Below are 20010 nucleotides of genomic sequence, written 5' to 3' on the forward strand. Positions count from 1 at the left end.
TCTAAATTTACGCTATAAATGGCTAAAATGCAGCAATAAATTATAAACTACATTACAGTTACTACAGTATGAAAACTTTATAGCTTCACTTCCGCGGTCGGCAGTTGGACAACTCCCAGCATTTATTTAGAAATTCAAAATCAGTTGTTGTTCGGTAGCTGAAGGCCTGCAGCCTGCAGGTTCCTTTTTAGATTTTAGTGAGTGAATATTTTCGTTTTCTGCTTGCTGGATGATCCAAAACAGGAATACGATTGTTAAAAGTTTGCCTGGCGTGGAAATTGTTTTTATTTCGTGTACTGATCTTTGTACTTGGTTGAGCTGATTTTATTCGGTTGCTAAAACTTGAAACCCACATCAGTTAGTCAGCGCATGTCGCTCGCCTCTTCATGTTATCTGGTCGGCACCGTCTTCTTTCCCTTGTGCTAAACACGATCTGCACGGAACCCAAGCGCACGCAGTTCCCCCGACCTGCAGCACTCGGATTACGCGTATTCCACTCTGCAGTGTCCAAGTTCTCCGTTCCTATGGCGGTTGTTGTTCCGGAAGCAGTGGCGACTGATGTGGAGGGACCAGAACCCAGTGAGAACCTCAGTAAGGAACCAGCTATCCTGGCCAGTGATTCTGACGGTCTAGATGCACTGCCCAAAGTCGCGCCAGAAGATACTGGATTTGTGCATCGCGAGGTGGGCTTCCGCTACTCTTTCTGCTTTACCACTCAGGGTTGCATTCAACTTGCAATGGAATTTTTCAGAGGAAAGACGTGAGAGTGAAGTTGAAAAAGTGCGCGATATTGTTGGGATACTCGGGACATGGATTTAGTGGAATGCAGTGGTAAGAATTCGAGCTACCGTAATATCTCATTTCGGCGGAAATTATAAAATAACTCACAAAAAAAAGTAAAATAGTGGTTTAGTCGAACTGCATAAAAAATAGCTGCACCAGCTTACGATTGTTAACTGTCCGCAAAGAGATATCGTAGTATGATGGAACAGGCGGATCATAATTGAATCATAAATTCCTACTTGATGAGTAGAAATATATCTTTTATCTTTGAGCTAGCCTGTTGAGAGCTTTTGCCATTGGCAGTTTGGAGCATCACAGATATTCTTTTTCTGCGTTTTTTAATGTTACATATGAACTTCGAATTTTGTTTACAGCTATTTTATGTAAAACAAATACGGATAATTGGTTTGTTTGTTATCGGATGCTGCGCCGGAATCAGGCTACTGCTTTTAATATTGTGCTGTAATTAATGGCTTCCTTGTTCTGTTTACTCATTCTGAAATCTGTTTTTAGCAACCCCGAAGTAGAAACGATAGAGAACGCTTTACTGAGCGCCATGGCCAAGCTGAAGCTTATACCGGAGAATTGGCGGGACGACATGCAGGTGCTGGGTTTCCAGCGCACCGCGCGCACCGATAAAGGTGTGAGCGCTGCCGGACAAGTGATCTCCATACCTTTGGGTGAGTGGAAAGATTTAATTAATTTTTACGCGTAGTGTTGCATGTGCATTTTGAAGTCTGGAGCGAAATTTCGAATTGTTTTTCAGCTGATCCCTCTCAAGCCGTTGTCGACCAAGTCAATGCTGAGCTCCCACCCGTTATTAGATTGTTCGGTAAGGACTGCGTTTTGCAGCTACTTACTAATGTTGAGATTGTCCTCCTAACTGTACTGCATTCGCTTCTTAATTGTTGTACAACATTATACAGTTCCGTGTTTTCAAAATGTTTATGTGGTACAAGTATTGGTACTGAAGAATAGCTTTTTTTCGTGCAGGACTGAAGCGCGCAACTAGAAGTTCCAACTGTAAGAACTGGTGCTCATCGCGCACGTACACGTATTTGCTGCCGAGTGCCGACAATGGCGTTTGCCCCCATTGAAACCGTCGTCTCATATGACTACCGCATCGAACCGGAAAAAATCCAGACCGTCAATCGGCTCCTTAAACGCTATCTCGGAAGCAATAATTTTCATAATTTTACCACTGGAGTGTAAGTGACAGTCTTCTTTTCCCCCTGGATAATATTTTTTGGTCGCAATGAAGGTGGTACCATTTGCTTATTTTATTTTAGAAAAGCTTGGCAGGATTCTGCAAAACGTTTTGTACGAGAAATCAGCGTAAGTCGCTCGCATTGTTAAAGACTTATAAAGAAGTACGTATTTAGGATCTTCCATTGTCGCGTTGTAATTGTCTAATAAGAAATTATAACACTCAAAGTTTTACCATAATATTATTACATTCTTTTGTTTGGTTATATTATGATCTTACTTTACAATTACAGTTCTGCGATAGATCTTTGCGTTGATTGCGTTTACTTTTTGTGGTTGCCTTTGCTAATACCTAAATTGTGCACGCTATTGTTCAGTGTTCCGACCCTTTTGTCCGGGAGGATATCGAATTTGCCACAATCAGTGTTAACGGGCAGAGTTTTATGATGCACCAGATTCGGAAGATGATTGGTCTGGTTATCGCTGTGATGAGAGGCCATGTAGAGGAAAAGATTTTTGATACTGTATACGGACCAGTCAAGGTATTTTACACTGCATTTCATTGTTTGCACTTAACTGGATATGTACCAGCAGTTCGAAGTTCCACAATATTTCGTTGCGAGTGTTTAGCTTAAAATTTAGTAGCATTAATGGTAAGTTTAAAGTTTAAATAGTATTACTTACGGTTTTGGTACTCGTGTCGCTGTTTCCACTTGCCGTACACATAAAACTGAGCATTTACATTTGCGTCTATGCATTAATAGGCGAATATTCCACGAGCTCCTGGGCTGGGATTGATGCTGGACCAGTGCCATTTTGATATGTACAATAGAAAAGTTGGCAAAGACGGATGCCATGAGGCTTTATTATGGCCAGAATGCAAAGAGACCATAGCGCAGTTCAAAGAGGAACACATTTTTCCTACTATCATTCGGGGCGAAAAGGACGAGAAAAGGTGGGAGTTATACGGGGACAACTGGAATTGTAGAATGCGAAGCATTAATAGTAATCACTGTGTTACCTTGAGATACGCATTAATAATTCTACAATTTTTTTTTCATTTTACATAATTAGCTGACTGATCGATCGTACATTGTATTATTATAATTAAGTGTTTGTTGTTAGTCATTAAATAACGAGCCGTAGCCGATAATCATACTTCCCAAAAATTTATTTTTTTACACCCCTGCATTTGAGCCTTTATTTCACCGCGTAAAGCTCTGGATGCGAGAGAGCTGACATTTTGCACGTGGTAGCGATCCCTGCCGTTAGCCATTATCCTACGATTAGCTGCAAGTCTGCAACAATTACATAGTGTTCTCCTTTCCTGTGAAAATTTCTCGCACAACCAAGTTAGTTAATTTGCATTCTCTCGCGAATTTGCAGTATGCTGTCGTGGTTGCAACATTTGCCGCTCCATGAATATGGTGCTGCTCGTGATCCTGCTAAAGAAAGGGACGGCACGCATAGTGCACTGGGCGATGCACAGTACACCGTTGATCGCCTGAGGGAAAGGGAAATGGAAGGCGAAGAATCGGAATCGGGTGGCTCGGACAGTGAAAAAACCGTTCAAAAGAAAAAACTGAAAATGGCATAAACGTTGATTGTTGAATAATAATGAAGATTGTTTTGTTAAATATTAGAAAATCGTTTTGTGGATGGATATGGTGGGTTGTATTTTCTACGGTTAAAGATGCTCGTTACTGCTACTTCCGGCTTTTGCGTGTTCGGTGTTGTGGTCAAGCTGAGAAAACATGGTTCTGATAAAATTCAAGTAATACGTACCTCGTATTTTTTCGGTTGGCTTTTCAGCTGTTTAAACGATCGGACATTTAGGAAGCAAAAATTTGGAAATCCCCGGAGCAGAAGATGTTTTGAATAACACCTAACGGGCGGCCACCTCGGGGGAGGCGGCCAAGTGGCAGGCGATACAACAGGAATAACGCCGTAAAAGAAAATGATATGTGAAAAGAAATAAACCTGGTCACAAGCACCGCCGGGGCGGAAATGGGTCCGCTTGTGGCGCACTCGTTGCGTAAATTTACTTGCACACTGCACAGCCCGAGTGTAGTCCCTGCGTACTCATATCTGTTAACATTGACATTTGACAACAAAAGTTGTTTTTATTCCGCTACTTAAATTTTTTTCCTTATTTGTTGGTATTTCGTAAACGCAAGTGATAAGTTACAAGTGGGCCAGTGGCCATTATTGTACAGTGGGTTTTACATTAGAACTTGGTTGGGGAACTGACAATTTCGGATCGCTTAACAATTTCTGTTCAAACCGCTGTTATTAAGTCATTCCTGCCAATAATGAGTAAGGACGTCGTACAAAAGCGCGGACGTAGTCCTGTCCGGTCGAAAGATACTTACTTTTAAGATTTTTCTTACAGTATGAGAAAGAGACTTATTTAAAGTTTAAACTGTAAAAAGCCAACCTGTCGTATTCCAGAAATCCTGACGGTTCGATTTCCAAAAATTAGTCACAAATTAGTAAACAATTAGTAAACGTTATGACCTTTCATGTTCTAACAAATTGGAAGAGCCACGCTGAGCAGCACCATGCTAGTATTCTTCCGTCCGTAATCGTACTTCCGGAAACGAAGTGCGCTTCAACAGTAAATCTCCTATCCTAACAATAGAAGATAAAGGAAGTGCGCATATTTATAACGTACACTTTATTCTAAATACTACCGCCTACGAGCAGGCTGTAAATGTCGGTTGGGCGCAGTTGGGCGCATATTTATAACATACACCTGACTCTAAATCCCACCTCCTACGAGCTGGCAGTAAGTGTTGGTTGGGCGCAGTTGGGCGCATACTTATAACACACACCTGACTCTAAATGCTACTCGTACCTCCTACGAGCTGACAGTAAGTGTTGGTTGGGCGCAGTTGGGCGCATACTTATAACACACACCTCACTCTAACTGCACCCTCCTACGAGCTGGCAGTAAGTGTTGGTTGGGCGCAGTTGGGCGCATATTTATAACATACACCTGACTCTAAATCCCACCTCCTACGAGCTGGCAGTAAGTGTTGGTTGGGCGCAGTTGGGCGCATACTTATAACACACACCTGACTCTAAATCCCACCTCCTACGAGCTGGCAGTAAGTGTTGGTTGGGCGCAGTTGGGCGCATACTTATAACACACACCTGACTCTAAATGCTACTCGTACCTCCTACGAGCTGACAGTAAGTGTTGGTTGGGCGCAGTTGGGCGCATACTTATAACACACACCTCACTCTAACTGCACCCTCGTACGAGCTGGCAGTAAGTGTTGGTTGGGCGCAGTTGGGTGCATACTTATAACACACACCTGACTCTAACTGCACCCTCCTACGAGCTGGCAGTAACTGTTGGTTGGGCGCAGTCGGGCGCATATTTTAAAATTTACACAACTTAATTTTTAATTTTACTTTCACTTACTGTTACCACACATCAGCTGACTTTCAGTTTCTGTAATCGGTATGATTCCCGATCAGGATAGCATAATACAACTGTTCTTTTCGTTAAGACCGTTTTGTTCTAATGCATATTTTGTACTGGTACCATGATAATTATTAAGGTTCTCAGCTACCAGTAAGTTGTTACTTGAACTCAGTAGGTCGCATATTTATAAAATATTATGATCTACTCCAACTTGAAAACAAAGAAATTGCCTTATTTATTTCGTCCTTTATTTATTGGTAACTTTAAAAGTTAATTACTACAAAACCAATACAAAATAACAAAATAATAGTGTATTTCACTATAAGAAAAATACTAAGATACACACTTTACAAGCATTAAACGAGTAATTCAACATAATTACATTACATAGATAATAATACTGCACCACCACTATCAGATAATAATACCACAGATAACTATAATGCACTTAGAAAAAATGGTACAATGGCGGTAATAAATTGATGAATCACTCAAATAACAACAACAAAAATGAAAACGATTGGTCCATCTCAAAGTAAAACCAACGGTTCATGCAATTCCATTCATTTATTTCGTTTCTTCGAAGTTCCTGTATAATAAATAAATGGTAAATTAATAAATTTAGAAAAAATAAATTTAAAATAAATAATTATATTTAATTTCTTACCAACAGATCGTTTGCTGGATTCAGGCTGCAATACGGTTGTATTGTCGTCAGTGACAACAATATCCATAGCACTTCCTGGAATTTCGTCTATCAAAATAAAAATTCATTATTAATTTTGAATATTAATAATCAATTTATTTTCGTGAAAAAAAGGTTATACCTGGCTTTTTTTCTTCCATATATGGTATGCTGATTGTTTCTTTGCTCCGACCCTATATAAATATTTTATAAAAATTAAAATTTATAACTTCTGTTATTATCTTGTAATGTTTATGAAAAGTTTTTATTACTAACTTCAATATTAGTATAAGCCTGTTTCAGTATGACGCGATATTGCTTATTCATAGCTGAGAAATCGTGAGTCCCAAACAATCCGCTTTGATGCGCAGCAGCTGAATGTCCAAATAATTGCTGTTGAATTTGATTATATCCCACAACATCCACAACACCACATCGTCAACAATTTGCAACTATAATAACAAAAGAAGTTATAATATAAATTATGACCTAATGCTTCATGACTATCGTAATTACAGTTATTGGCTTTTAGACAAATGTACCTTCCGATGGTTTCGGCTCAGTCAGACAGCTTCCGCAGAAATCTTTACCGTCCTGTGGGTCGACAATTACAGCTTTACTGCATTTAATGCATTGCTTCTCAATTTCAATGGCAGCTGCATCAAATTCTTGAATGGAAACTTTTAACAAATGGTAGTGAACGGGATTTCGAAATCCTACTCGATTGTTTAATAGTTGCATGATGTTAATCGCGTTCTCGGTTTGTCCTTCAAAGAATTTTATTTAATTTAAAAAGTATAAATAGTTAATATTTTAATATAATTATAGTATCATGTTAATTTACCTCCATCCGTAATTTCTTCAAGAGTCATGCCTAATCCTGGTGTAATTGATGGTGGATAGAAAGTCGCACCGTCTAGATTTTTCCACTTTACCACAAAATAAATTATTCTCTTACATATCAAAAGCACAAAAGGAACCTTCTTTTTTTTAAAAATAAAACAATCAATACATAAAATAGCATCTCCACTTTGTAGCATCTCCAATTCATCATGATGTAAAAAGATATTTTTTTTAATATTTCCATCCCATACCAATATTCCTCAACATTCACAAGGATAATAATTAACCATAATTTTATTAAGATATGAACTGCCAAATATTTGTTCTTTTATCTGTTTTGTACATTTTTTACTCTTTTCACACTTTCGCTTAACACCTCTTTTTTCCATCTTTGTATAACTTACCCAAATTCTTGTCCCCTACTTTCCTTTCATTACCTTAAAAAACCAGCAAATAAAAATTTTTGCACAATCAGATTAAATTAAAACACTTACCAATAATAACCATACACCTAAAATGGCATGTATACAAAAACAACTCCAACATACAACCAAACAACCGGAACAAAAATCGGAATGAAAATCATGTTCTCCAACTTTTTACGCATTTAATCTGCAATAAAAAACATTTGTGAACCTCTAAACGGAACCACCTGTCTCCAACTTCACTTGCCAATCTCAAAACGAATCAAAATACCCTAAAATACTGAATGATACGGAACGTTACACCCACCTGTTTCTTCAAAATATTTACCAGCTTTAGTAAAATAAAAATCCCTAAATACAACAGACTTTACATCATACGGATCGTTACACCCACCTGTTTCTTCAAAATATCTTTTTCCCACACACATAATCATTTATTCATAACTATATTTACTCCATAATATACCCAGATTCAAACCATAAAACCAGTCAACTTTACAGTACATTATACACACCATATACTATACTGTCGTGTATAAGCGTTCACGCCGTTTAAGGCTCCATGAACAATCTTTACTCTTCCACGCCTGTAATGCTCAATCGGTAGGCACTCGTACTCTCAAACTGTAACAGAAGAACTATGGTGGAAATAAGACGAACGAATCAGGAATGCGAGTCAGGAATCCCTAAACGATAGTCCAACTACAATCTCCGGTCGTAAGTCCTGTGAGGATCGGCAAGAGCTAGGACGATTGTGTCACGAGCAAACCTGTATTCTATGCAATAATCGGGAGCGATCATGTACATCAGAAGGAACAAGTATTGCTGTCTTTTTATCCAATTCACATCACAGTTCACAACGCTAGGAAATCGTAATTAGAAGCAGTCTCAGAAGTAAATCTCAGACTACTGATTTCCGATATTAGAAGTAACAAGAACTTATATAGACTTCGCGTTATGACATCATATACATCGCTAGTAAAAGAGAACAGCAAATCACAGCATTGATTGACTAGATTATCCGTTGTGTTGCAGGTGGAAGGCGGACAGTCAGCATCCGTACGTACATCCGGCGTGTGATCCTACTCCCACACGTCACCCCCACGAACGATGCTTGGCCGTGCCAACGTAAACAATCCATCCCGCAACATCCCAGTGCGATTGTGCACTTCCATCCATCCTGATCCCGATCCACCGCACAAATCCACGCGTCCATCCGATGCCCAATGTGACTGTACGCCGTGATTCCCAGAGAGTTAGTGTGTGGAATCCTTGGCGAAGAGGCATCCGGAAGTCCACGGGTTTGGCAGGGCGGAGGTCCAAGGATCCAGGAAGGCAAACTATGAATTACCGATACTGTGCCGTTTCGAGTTTAAATGGTGTTTTGTATGTACAGAATACGGCAAGAGGCTTTATTAATTGTAAACGTAAAATCTTAAAATGTAATAATGTGCAATTCTGTAGAACTATGTATTAAACGGACGAGACCGCGACAACCAACAACCAGTAGTGATGCAACTTCAAAGTGTGCTGGCGCCGCCGCCGAACTGGCTTGCCGGGAGAAGATTGGAAAATACAAGTCGCTTACTGATCGCTGCAATTTTGTCCCCTTTGCATGTGAGACTTTTGGCACTTGGTGCGAGACCGGCATTGTTACGTTAAAGGAGATTGGGAAGAAGTTGTTTTTAAGGACGGGCGAGAGCCGCTCTACTTGTTTTTTGTTTCAGCGTTTAAGTTTGGAAATAATGCGTGGAAATGCCGTGAGTGTGTTATGTACGGTCCCTTCTCGTGCCAACTGGGACAAATTTTTCATTTGAATGTATTTCTGTGAGCGATGCTCGTCTCCATACATATTGCAAATAAAGTAGCACCAGTAGTATTCTTACGAATTCTCGAGTACTACATCATCCAGTAACAACTGTCAACAACAACAAACAAGCAAAAAGTATCCGCATAAAAATCATGAGTGTAAATCACTGGTAGATGAGACCAATTTAAACCAGCAAAAGGAATGACAGAAAGATCAACACGGCTTTGGTAAGGCAAAATCATTAGACAGCACAAGGCCAGTAAGAGGGTGAGATCAAAGAAAGCAAAAGATCAAGGACAAAGGTTATTCAAGGTTACTTGCCAGCACTGGGAGCCAATGAAAACAACCCAGTAATACCCGAGCCAGACGCTGCAGCGGCATCCAAACGGCGAGAAACATCAGCAGCCATCTGTCGTCGGCGATCGGCATCCAATTCACGCTGCTGTTGCTGAGCCAAATAACCAGGCACAAAATTATGTTCAGCTGAACCAACGGGACCGGAGGGCGCAGACGGCGCGCGTGGGCGATCAGCTGGAGAACGGTCGCGGGCATCGCGGACAATCGGCACTTCAGCAAGGGGCAACACATTCGGTGGCAAGCCGGGAAATTCAGGGTTCTGCTGGGCCTGCTGCTGCACAGGTGGAATTACAGCCGGAGGAACGACAGCAGCATTCAAGGCTGGCGGGCCATGTAGATTGACAGCAGGGTTGACAGCATTGGGCTCACCTGGAACCACAGCTCCGCCGACTTGGCCCTGATTCGGTGCATTCGCCGCTTGGTTTCCCGGGTCATCAACCTCCATGTTTGCGGCGGCAGCTTCCACTGGTGCAGCTGCGTTAGGAGCTCCATCAGGTACTTCAATAACCTCCGGTGCGCCCTGATGTCTCCCATTACGACGCCAGTGATCGTTTCCGCGACGGAGATAATTGTCTCGAAAATTCCTATGATTTCCTCGGCCGTACGGACGAAAGTTGCCACGGAAAGCACCACGGGCTCCACCCCTTCCTCGGTGATTATAACCGGCATTATATTGCTGCTGGTTTGAGGATGAATGAAAAATGGCATCAACCAGCTTATCGAAAGCTCGGTTAGGATCAATAGGCGGCATGCCCACACCAAAGAAAACTAGTGACCTTTAACGCTAAAAGTGCAAAGAGAAAAGCGTCAAAATCGCAGTCTATACAAACCGAAAATCCAACACGCCAAAAAGCCGAAACGAAAAATCCACAATGCCGATTTCTGCACGCTACACGCAAATGCTTATATACCGATCTGTCGATGCAGAAATTTGAAATGCGGCAGATTCCACACAGGTATGAGAAACAACCAATCAGCGCGTCGCGCTATATCCCTTTAATTCAACGTAATCAGAAAATCAGATCTGTCCAGGTACAATTAAAGAAGCTAACACTGACAGCTACAGTACAGACACAGTACAGCAATGACCAGTTCATTGACCCAAGCGCACAAAATTGAAAAATAAAAATGCAAATAAGACAGAGAATTCTCCTTGTGCTCTACGGTCCAATACCACACTACAAGACACTACTGCGAATACAAAATAAAAAGGAACTATCATGATATCAACTGAAGAGACCAACGTTGCCAAATGAGGACAACAAAAAATAGCACAGTAGCGAGCGACAGATACATTACAGTTCTTCCGAATGCGGCTGATGCTGAGCAAAAGCTGCCGGTTCCGCAATCTCAGGTGAATCCTCGCGAGCAACATGAACAGGTGGCACAGCTGGAACAGCCGGCTGCAGAGACGGCAGCGGATCTACGTCCATCTTTTCCAAATCGGATCCATCGCCACCATCACAATCAACTTCCATATCAACATTCTCGTCGGCTTCAACCTCTTCATTCTCATCAGCGGATAACACTGCCGAAGGATCCTCATGGTCGCCACCATCATCGGAGACCGAGACTTCGCTTGGCGCGGAGGACGAGGAGGACGGTGAAACCTCCATATACTTGCGCTTTTGACCACGGGTGCGAAAATAATACGGGCCGGCAGCTGAAGTTGAAGCCTGCGGTTCAGCATTTTCCACGGCACCACCAGCATCAGCAACCGCTTGACGCGCAACCGCATCCATTCGCTGGCGCTTCCCCAATTCTTCAAACAAACGAATAAAAGTAGGGTGAAGATAAAGGAATTGGCGTCGTAATTCAAACGCAAGCTCAGTTGGTAATTTCATAGTGGTTGTAGACAAACGTAACGATTAATCAATTGGCCATTACAAAACAGAAAACGAGACAAATAAAGCCGTAGATAATAACGATGGAAGCGATTTAGGCCAGGAAAATAAGCTGAAGACCATCTCACCGCGCTTATCCGCAACAGCCATTCTTGGAAATACTCCGGAATGCGCTCGTTTGCGAGCCGTCTGCTTGGTCTTGAAAACCGGCCGCGGTGCATCCGGGTTATACGGGACATAGAGGATGCCACCTTTACGCAAATGGTCTTCATCTGTCATTAAACAAAAGCCAGCAATTATCATAAATACAGGCTAAACGATTAGCTGTGACTAAATTGTAGGTAACGCTATACAGATGTGCAATGCGATTGGAAGTGGCTAAATATCCGTTAATCACTAGCAAATACCAAACCAATAAAGGCTAGGCAGAATACAGGCTACACAATACCTCGCTTTGCTCGCACAGACGGAGTCTCGGACAATGATGGCTCCTCTTCAGAGAGATCTGGAGTGCCCAACTGTCTCTTCGCCTGTGTCTGCAGTTTCTTCGGGGATGGCTGACGGATCTCAACGTCAGGGTTGGTAGGAAATGATCCCCGACGGTCACGGCGGCGAACCACAGCAGCATTGCGTCGAAGAATTGTGCGTCGCCGAGCTTTGTCGTATCGGCGCTGTAAGGCATCCACGACCGCATCTGCCCGACTCGTTGAAGGCTGCTGAGCCACTGCCGCGCTCACACGTCCAAATGGTCCCGAGGGTTGCGCAGCAAACACTGGCTGAGCGGAAGTACGGCGAGAAACTCGAGATCGGGTGACACGCGATGAAGAACGGGCTTCATCGCTGTCTGGAGAATAACCAAACTTCAGCCCCGCTGTAGCACGACTCGGGCGCGGAGTACGCGATGCAGTCTTGCGAGCTGTTTGCTTCTTCGTAGGAGGCGACATTCTCAAACGTGAAAATGACAAATCGTAAAAAGAAAGGGAAGAACAAAATAAGCGAATGCCAGCTGATGCAGAAAATGGAAAAGCTGGCATGCAGAGAAAAAGCACAACAACAGATCTCAACTGGCACCGACACCGAAGACGCACAATTCACGGAGTATACCACCAGGCGGTTGACAGGCGACCAGTGGATTTTCGCGAATTTGAACCCACTTTAATTGTTTGCATTAAATCACACAGAATACCGCTTGTTTCGCCGAGGATTTGTAAATTTCAACCACAAAAACCAAATTTTAATACCAAATACAAATCATGGTGATTAAAAGGACTCGAAAAAGGAAAGCCAGAGCCAAAACACGCGGCTGGGAGATATTCAGAACACAGACCGGAAACTGCACAGTTTCCTATAGTATTGCCATATCAGGGCGGCTGACAAGTGACAGAATGCCGCATCGCATTCTGTCACTTGTCTGCTGTTCATATATCAGCTGTTCATTCATAAAAAGTGAAGAACCCAACAATATTTATCCTTTTACGGTGACGGGTTTTCTGTTTCATTTAATTACTAGCTTTTATTTCTTTTCCCTGAATTTTATCTTAATCATTTCTAATCATCCGAGCACCATGTCCGCACAGTCTGTGGGGCCAGCTGGAGAGCCATCTCCTTCGCCTGAAACAGATGCTATTGCCCACGCAGAGTACTGGAAGGGACGAACTCGAGAATCGATCCAGTTTGCCATGGCCTTTGCATCCAAACGAAACCATCCAAAGCCGTCGACAACTGGCGATGCATACCGCAGCCCACGCCTGCATTCTGGAGGCTGAAATTACGGGGTACTATGTGGATATGTCCTCGATTAAACAGTTCATTGTGGACATGCATGCGGACTTTACACCTGACCGAGTGGATTTCTTCCTCGGCGATGCGATCAACGCCGGAATCCTGCTGAAAAAGATGTCGCGCGACGGGCGGTTCGTTCTCGAAGTAGCCAAAGAAGTAAAGAACAATCGGCAAGTGAAGCTGGTGGACACGTACAGCAAGTTGCGCTGTATGATTCGCGCCATCCTGTATCACGCGCGATATGCCTTATCGGTTGCGGGGATTCAGAACTGGGCTTACACCTACGACGTGCAGATCGACGACTACGAATACTAGTTTAATCGGGGAATGCGCCGACTGATCAAGAAAAAGCAAATCGTCTGTGTGTATGGGAACCTTTACGTCCACAGCTGCATAGACCTGTGGCTGCGAAGTATCCGTGGTTGCTGCCTTTGCAACACCCTGGCTCAAACAATCAGTGAGTATTTATGGTTTTTTTTGAAAGTGTTCGAGCGGCTATTCAGATATTCAGATCTATAATTCATAGCTAGACTTCATAGTAAAAATGCGATAATTTTATCCTTTTTGTTTTAACATCTATGCCTGTATTTGATGCAGGTGCACAACAATAATCAAAATTTTCTGTAGATGTGAAGATGGGCACTATGAAGGTGACAATCAACGGGAGGGAAACCGAACAGCATGTCACGGATTGCAGTTTCGGGTACGTGGGAGAAGACGTTGACTTAGTTGTTGACGGCGTCATGGAGCGTCTGGACGCCACTGAGCCATCCAAGAATAATACGACGGACAAGAATTTGGTCATCCGGGCTAGCAAGGATGCGCGGATTAAACGAGAACCGATTATCACGTTGACGCAACTGAAAGCCATGCACGGCCGTCCTAAATACGTTGCCCCATCGAAAAATGCGGATACTGAAAAGAAAAACCAGAAGACCAAGGAGAAGGCTGAAAAACCTGGCGCTGAAGCGAGCGCTGCTGAACCGGATGCCATCGATAAATTACTGCAACAGGTTGAGCGGGAAAAAGATATTATGGACAACTGCAAGGCGCTGGTAAACACGGTGAAGGCACGAGCGACGATGGATGCCAAACACATCGCATACATCCGTGAGGCGCTGGAACAGCGTCTGTCTAACTTGAAAACTGCCCAAGAGAAGTTGGATTTGGACTAAACAGCAGTGCTGTAACGTATATTGCTTTTCGCGCGGCTGTCCGATAATTTTGTTCTGAAATTCAGCCGACTTTTGTTTCTTCCGTTTATTCTTTTAATCTCGCTCCTGTTCTGGTTTTATAATTCTCATTCGTACAGATTCTCATATAGTCGTTAATTGTGCTGGTCGGACAGATCTGTTCTAATCCGAGATTAATTTTGGATTTATGTAACATTTTAATAACACAAAAAAGTCGATGTAACCGTAGCGCGCAATCGTAGCTACCGTCAATTCCGGTATAGAATGACCAATTAACAGTTTAAAATCAAATATCGCACTCGCAACCGTGAATCAAATGCTAAAAACAATTCTAATATTCCATCAGGGGAATAAAGTTACTGAAATCACCAAAGAAAAGTAAAAAGAATGGAGAGAAACTCTTAGCACTTGCAAAATTTGTATTCACGCAGGATTGAACCTTGCATCTAGGTGGACAACTAAATCCTGCTCTTGCCCATACGCTATCATGGCTATACCACATTTTACTTTTAATTTGGCAATCACTAAAGGCGCTGCACTACGAAAATTCACAATACAACGAGAATTCACCACCATAGCCGCGGATGGATTTTAAGATTTCACCATCACCATGGCTATAAAATTCATTCCGTCAACGGCCATATTTTCACAAGAATGCCAATAATAATATGAAAACAAAAAAAAAGGTTTCAGAAAATGCAAATTATTTGGACAGGGTTTCGAACCCGCAACCTTCATTGCACCTGTTGTTGTGGTTCAACAGTTCAGAGCACTACGCCACAACAGTCTACGAAGTTAAACTTTTAATTCGCTCATCAGAGCTGATCGAAAAATTACCGATCTCAAAGCCAACATAATACTGCATATTAATACAAAAATATAAAACCTAAAAAGAAGGTTTTTAATTAAACAAATTAACTTATAGGGATTCGAACTCTGGACTTGTAAGAAGCGGGTCGGTATGGATTCTCAGTCTAGCCACTGCGCCACAAGGTGCTCTACGCTAAAGCCGAGTTAGATTTGACACCGGAGGAGCCATGTCGTGTATATCTAATCAGACTGCAATAAGGCACTGAACCATTTGTAAATTGCTGCTCCAGTTTAGTCACAAAATTCGGGATCTCTTTGGCGTAACTTCGTCCCGTAACAATAAAAATATGGAATGGAAAAAGAGATTTCTGAACATGCAACATGCAACCCTGAGATTCAAACCGAGACCGTTAAGGAGGTAGTACATGAAACGAATGGCCATCATTCATAGCCACTGAACTACGAAGTCTTCCGACAACCAACAAACAGACAACCAAACGCAGTGTCGCTTCAATACGCGCGTATGTGCACTGCTCTTCGAAATTAATTCCGAAATTCCAGAGACTATCGTCAATACTTTTCCCAAGGCGAAAACAAAAATATAGAACGAAAAAAAAGTAAGTTTCTCAGAAAAGGCGAATTAGTTGTAAGGGACTTGAACCCGAAACCTTCTAGTTTCCCCGTTGCTGTAGTTCAACAGATCTTCCTACTACACTACGGAATTATCTACGGCGAAACTTTTGAATTCACACATCGGAGAGGATCATAAAATTACAATGGTCAACCGCAATGCATATTCGATGTTACTGTAACAATATAAAACCCAAAAAAGGAAGGTTTAAGGAAATGTGCATTACTTGTAAGGGTTTCGAACCCAAGGCCCTAAATTGACCGGGTGATCGCGGAAATTGGCCACTCAACCACTACACTACGACGTCTCACGGCAAAAGAGCAAAATCCGAACGGTAAGGGTTGTACAACTGTGCGCCGCTCATTGGAAACTGATATAAAATTAACGGTATGACGGAGAATGTGTAAGTACAACAAGGTGCCAAAATATAAACACGAAAAAGAGGGTTTACGAAAATGCTTTTTAAATTTTCAGGGATTAGAACCCGGGACCTAGCAGAGAGTCGTCTAGTATTGATCTCCTGTCTAGACCACTGCACTACGATAACCAACGGCAAAAACACTGTGAAAGAGCATCATACGATTGACGTCAAGCCACCGCGCTCAACGTAGAGTACATCATAATTCCCACCATTTGATCCAGTGTATAAAAATAGGAAAATATAAACAATAAAAGCCAAAAAGAAGGGTATTTACAAAATTGCGTTTTTATGTGGACTGGAACCTCCGACCTCCAATGACGAAGCAACGGAAGCCACTACTATACTAGCGGGGTCGCTCTACGCAAAATCCTGTTTAACTGGAGCGCCGAAAGCATATACTAACAGTAGTCAGTATGCCTGTGGCCTACCCACCCAAGTGACCAGCTGCATGAAAACCAGTACAACACCCTAACGGAAGTGTAGTCTCGTGCGATCGTGCGTTACACTGTTCCAAACTTACCGATAACAGCACTGACGGTGGCTACTTAGACTTTATTTATTTCGCAACTCGCATAGTAACCAAATGACAAAAGTGTCTTGCGGAACGAAACGCAAAAACCATAATGTACCAGCTAAACAGTGTACAACACGTGTGGCAAAACGCAACCTTGAATAAAGGAGAAAAACTAACCGTAAAACAACGAAGATAAAAGATAAAACGATACACTAAATCTACAGTATGAGATCTCAACAAAGAGGGGCATGAGCGTACGACTAAAAGAATGAAAGCAAAGGAAAATCATACGCGTGTAGCGATGTACTTCAAGCACTTCGCACAAAACACCAGACATTCTAGCGATAGTGGCAGAATCCACCACTAGAGGTCCACCCAATGATGCGACATCAAGGAATCTTAGGAGGGAGCTTAGACACGGCCTCCTTCACAGCAATTCTGCCACGCTCAAAACGTTGCTGAGCTTCTGTGCGTTCAGCCATCTTCTGCGCCACTATCTCCGTCCATGCCGTAACACGGTTTTCCAGCGCCTGCTTGGCCGCTTTCTTCTTCTCATTAGCCGGCGGTGACATAGTGATTAAGAGATAGTAACTATATCTCAAATTCCTCAGAACAAGGTTTAAGCAGCTGAATTTAGCGGAATGAAACACAGAAAACTGTAAACAATTGAATTTTAACAAAATTACCAACTGGGATACATTCAGATCATGATTCTGACAACCGCCCACACACGGCGACCGCATACTTCGTAAGCTGCGAAGTGATATGGAATGTGAGTGGCTCGCCTCGCTATCCGGCGGCAGGCCTGCCGTCCCTTGTTTACGACACAGACTACACTTGCCTATACTTTGAAACTGTTTTAATTCGTTTTACAATTCACCGAAAGCTATAAAAATTACCGCGGTACCAGAAAAATTATTGGGCTACCGCATAATTCACAGAAAACAAAAGCCCTAACGATTGGGCTTATCACAACTACCGGGGAGAGCAAAACAGTGCTCGTTTAAACACTTACAACGCAGCAGCTTTAAAATTATTCACTACGAGCGTGCTAAGACATTATTACAACGCGCAGAAAAACACAAAACAGCAAGAGATTTAAACAAAAAGAGCCCATACAGTTTAAATCATCAAGCCGTTATCCAAACACACAAACGGCCGTTCAGCAAAAATTCTCACTTCCAATAGCTGTGGGGAATGCCACGCAGAGAGTGGCGCTGCACAACGATGTGCTTACGCTTCTTCTTCGGTTTCTGGTCAGCGCCGAAGTCTTCGTCCTCCCACAGCATATCCACGGGCAAAACTTTGACTGGATCCGGAATATCCAGCTTGTGCTCTGCCCACCAGTCATCCAAATCTGAATCGGGCTCCTTCCAATCCTCCAGATTGCCAGATCCCCACATATTCGGGATTGGTTCGTCAGGTTCAACAGCTGGTTCCGCTGCCTGTTGAACCTCAGGCTCAGACCATCGAATACGGCCACAAGTACCTGGGCCGAAGTTTTCACAGTCGACGCAGCAGAGTTCCTCCTCCATGCGCTTCTTCTCCTCAGCTCTTTCAGCCTCTGCACGGCGGCGGCGTGTACGCGGAGATTCCGGTCTGGGAAGCATCGGTAGAAGACCCAGATCAGCACGGATGCGATCTGCTGCAGCACGGCAAACCAGGGTATCAGGTCCAGGCCAGATTCCGCTGCGGACGTAGAAGAACTCCTGTCCTCCTCATAATTAATAAGCATTTCATACTTTTCAGGCTCTTCCCCTAGAATAGATATGAGGGAATGTCAACTTTTAAAGAGAAACGCACTTCCTCTCAAAACGATCACATCTGACAATAACACGCAGTGCCAGAGTAAAAGGATGTGCACACCGCAACGAGACACTTACGACGGAGCTCCTCCGCAAACTCATCGGGGATGATACGGCCAAAACTGTTCTTTTAGCTAAAAGGGCCTTTAAAATAATCCATCTTTAAAACCGAGTGGATAGAAGTTTAAACTGACACGAAAAGTCTAAATTTAGAATTTCGCGAAAAACGCGGCCAAAATTGACTGACAAGTCTGAACAAGAAAAGCGCTGAGGCACTGCAAATAGACCGGAAACAGCTGTACAACTGTGACTGCCACTGCCCTAACATTTGGCTACATACGGGCGGTTGCCACGGCAGTACTCTACATGTTAAAACGTGAAAACTTGAAGTCCTTTATTTTATTTTAAATCCGTTAAACACTTAGGACCATATCTGAGATATTTCTGCAAAGTCGACGCAGTTGTAATTTGTAGAATGTGGATTACCAAGATGTTCTTAGTTTAACAGAAGAACATCCGATGTCACGTTCGTATGTAATTTCTGCTTCCTTCCTGCTGTACCTTTAATATGAACTGTATACCATGTAAAAGCTGCCCAAAAAGGCTAAAAATCAAGACAAACCATACATCTGTACGCAGGATTTAAACTCGAACTAAGCAGCATATTGCGATACAAAACCCAATAGCTAAAGAATTGTAAAAAGTAACCAAAAGACAGGATTTACAGGAATGCCTCATTATACGGCAGCCCCCATGTTATCATCATCATCATCACGGCGCGGACGGTGGCGTTTAGCAATCGAAGCGTCCAATTTGCCAGGGCCACGTTTCTGCTGTCCTTCTTCCAGCAGCCAACGAGCTTGCTGCAACTCCTGCCAGCGTTGAGCTGACGAGCGCGGATCCGCTGCATTCAAACGATCGAAATAGCGCTGCTCCGCTTCCAAACGTAAGTCCTCATCTATAGTGGAAACTTCTTCTTCAATGTGTTGATTGTATGCATCGACCAGTGTAACGACAGCACCATGATCTCCCGTTTCTCCTGGTACATAATCCAATGCAGTGAGGAACTCGACGGGGTTACGCACAACATTGATGCCATGATTCCGACGGAGTTCGCAGACAATCTGCCCAATGAGCCATCCCTGTCGGAAATCCACTCGCAGGTAACGCAACAGTGCATAGTGTGCATCCTTTGACAAATCCAGAGTGTGGACAAAGCGACTGTATTTGTCCAGCGTCATTTCCGATCCGTTGTGATAAATCTTACCGCGAAAACGCAGGCGAGTATCCGGATGAAGTTCCACATAATCGGTGTCTGGATTGTAGGGACAATGAATCAAACCAGACGGAGGAATGTAACTTTTCCCTCCACGAGCATAATCATACGGAGATGGCCGAAAGCGACAATCCACCATGCGCTGAGACCATTCAAACGTTGGTTCAGGCCATCCGGTGTGAGGATTAGGAT

At 42.9% G+C, this 20010-nt stretch overlaps 1 protein-coding gene and 1 long non-coding RNA gene across 11 annotated transcripts; one reads left to right on the forward strand and one right to left on the reverse strand.

Annotated features, from left to right (window-relative positions):
* Nucleotides 1-163: 163 nt before the first annotated feature.
* On the forward strand, nt 164-3879 carry LOC129585309 (pseudouridylate synthase 1 homolog). The gene is given in 10 exon segments (XM_055477945.1): nt 164-683; nt 752-831; nt 1297-1463; nt 1550-1615; nt 1777-1844; nt 1846-1991; nt 2073-2118; nt 2367-2531; nt 2754-2944; nt 3376-3879. Coding segments are annotated over 10 exon segments (1437 nt in total). The 5' UTR covers nt 164-386; the 3' UTR covers nt 3587-3879.
* Nucleotides 3880-5718: 1839 nt separating this feature from the next.
* On the reverse strand, nt 5719-8288 carry LOC129585227 (uncharacterized). Of its 10 annotated transcripts, none has more exons than XR_008689986.1 (8): nt 7891-8288; nt 7445-7562; nt 7355-7387; nt 6650-6701; nt 6384-6559; nt 6250-6301; nt 6090-6176; nt 5719-6011 (listed from the first exon to the last, which is right to left on the reverse strand). It is a non-coding gene; the product is annotated as an uncharacterized LOC129585227 (long non-coding RNA). The 10 variants fall into 10 exon arrangements; XR_008689989.1 differs by having other exon boundaries at nt 7770-8288; XR_008689988.1 differs by having other exon boundaries at nt 7683-8288.
* Between the last annotated feature and the right edge of the window lie 11722 nt (nt 8289-20010).

Source organism: Paramacrobiotus metropolitanus, unplaced genomic scaffold, assembly GCF_019649055.1.
Source record: "Paramacrobiotus metropolitanus isolate TYO unplaced genomic scaffold, Prichtersi_v1.0 Parri_scaffold0000016, whole genome shotgun sequence".
Taxonomy (NCBI): Eukaryota; Metazoa; Tardigrada; class Eutardigrada; order Parachela; family Macrobiotidae; genus Paramacrobiotus; species Paramacrobiotus metropolitanus.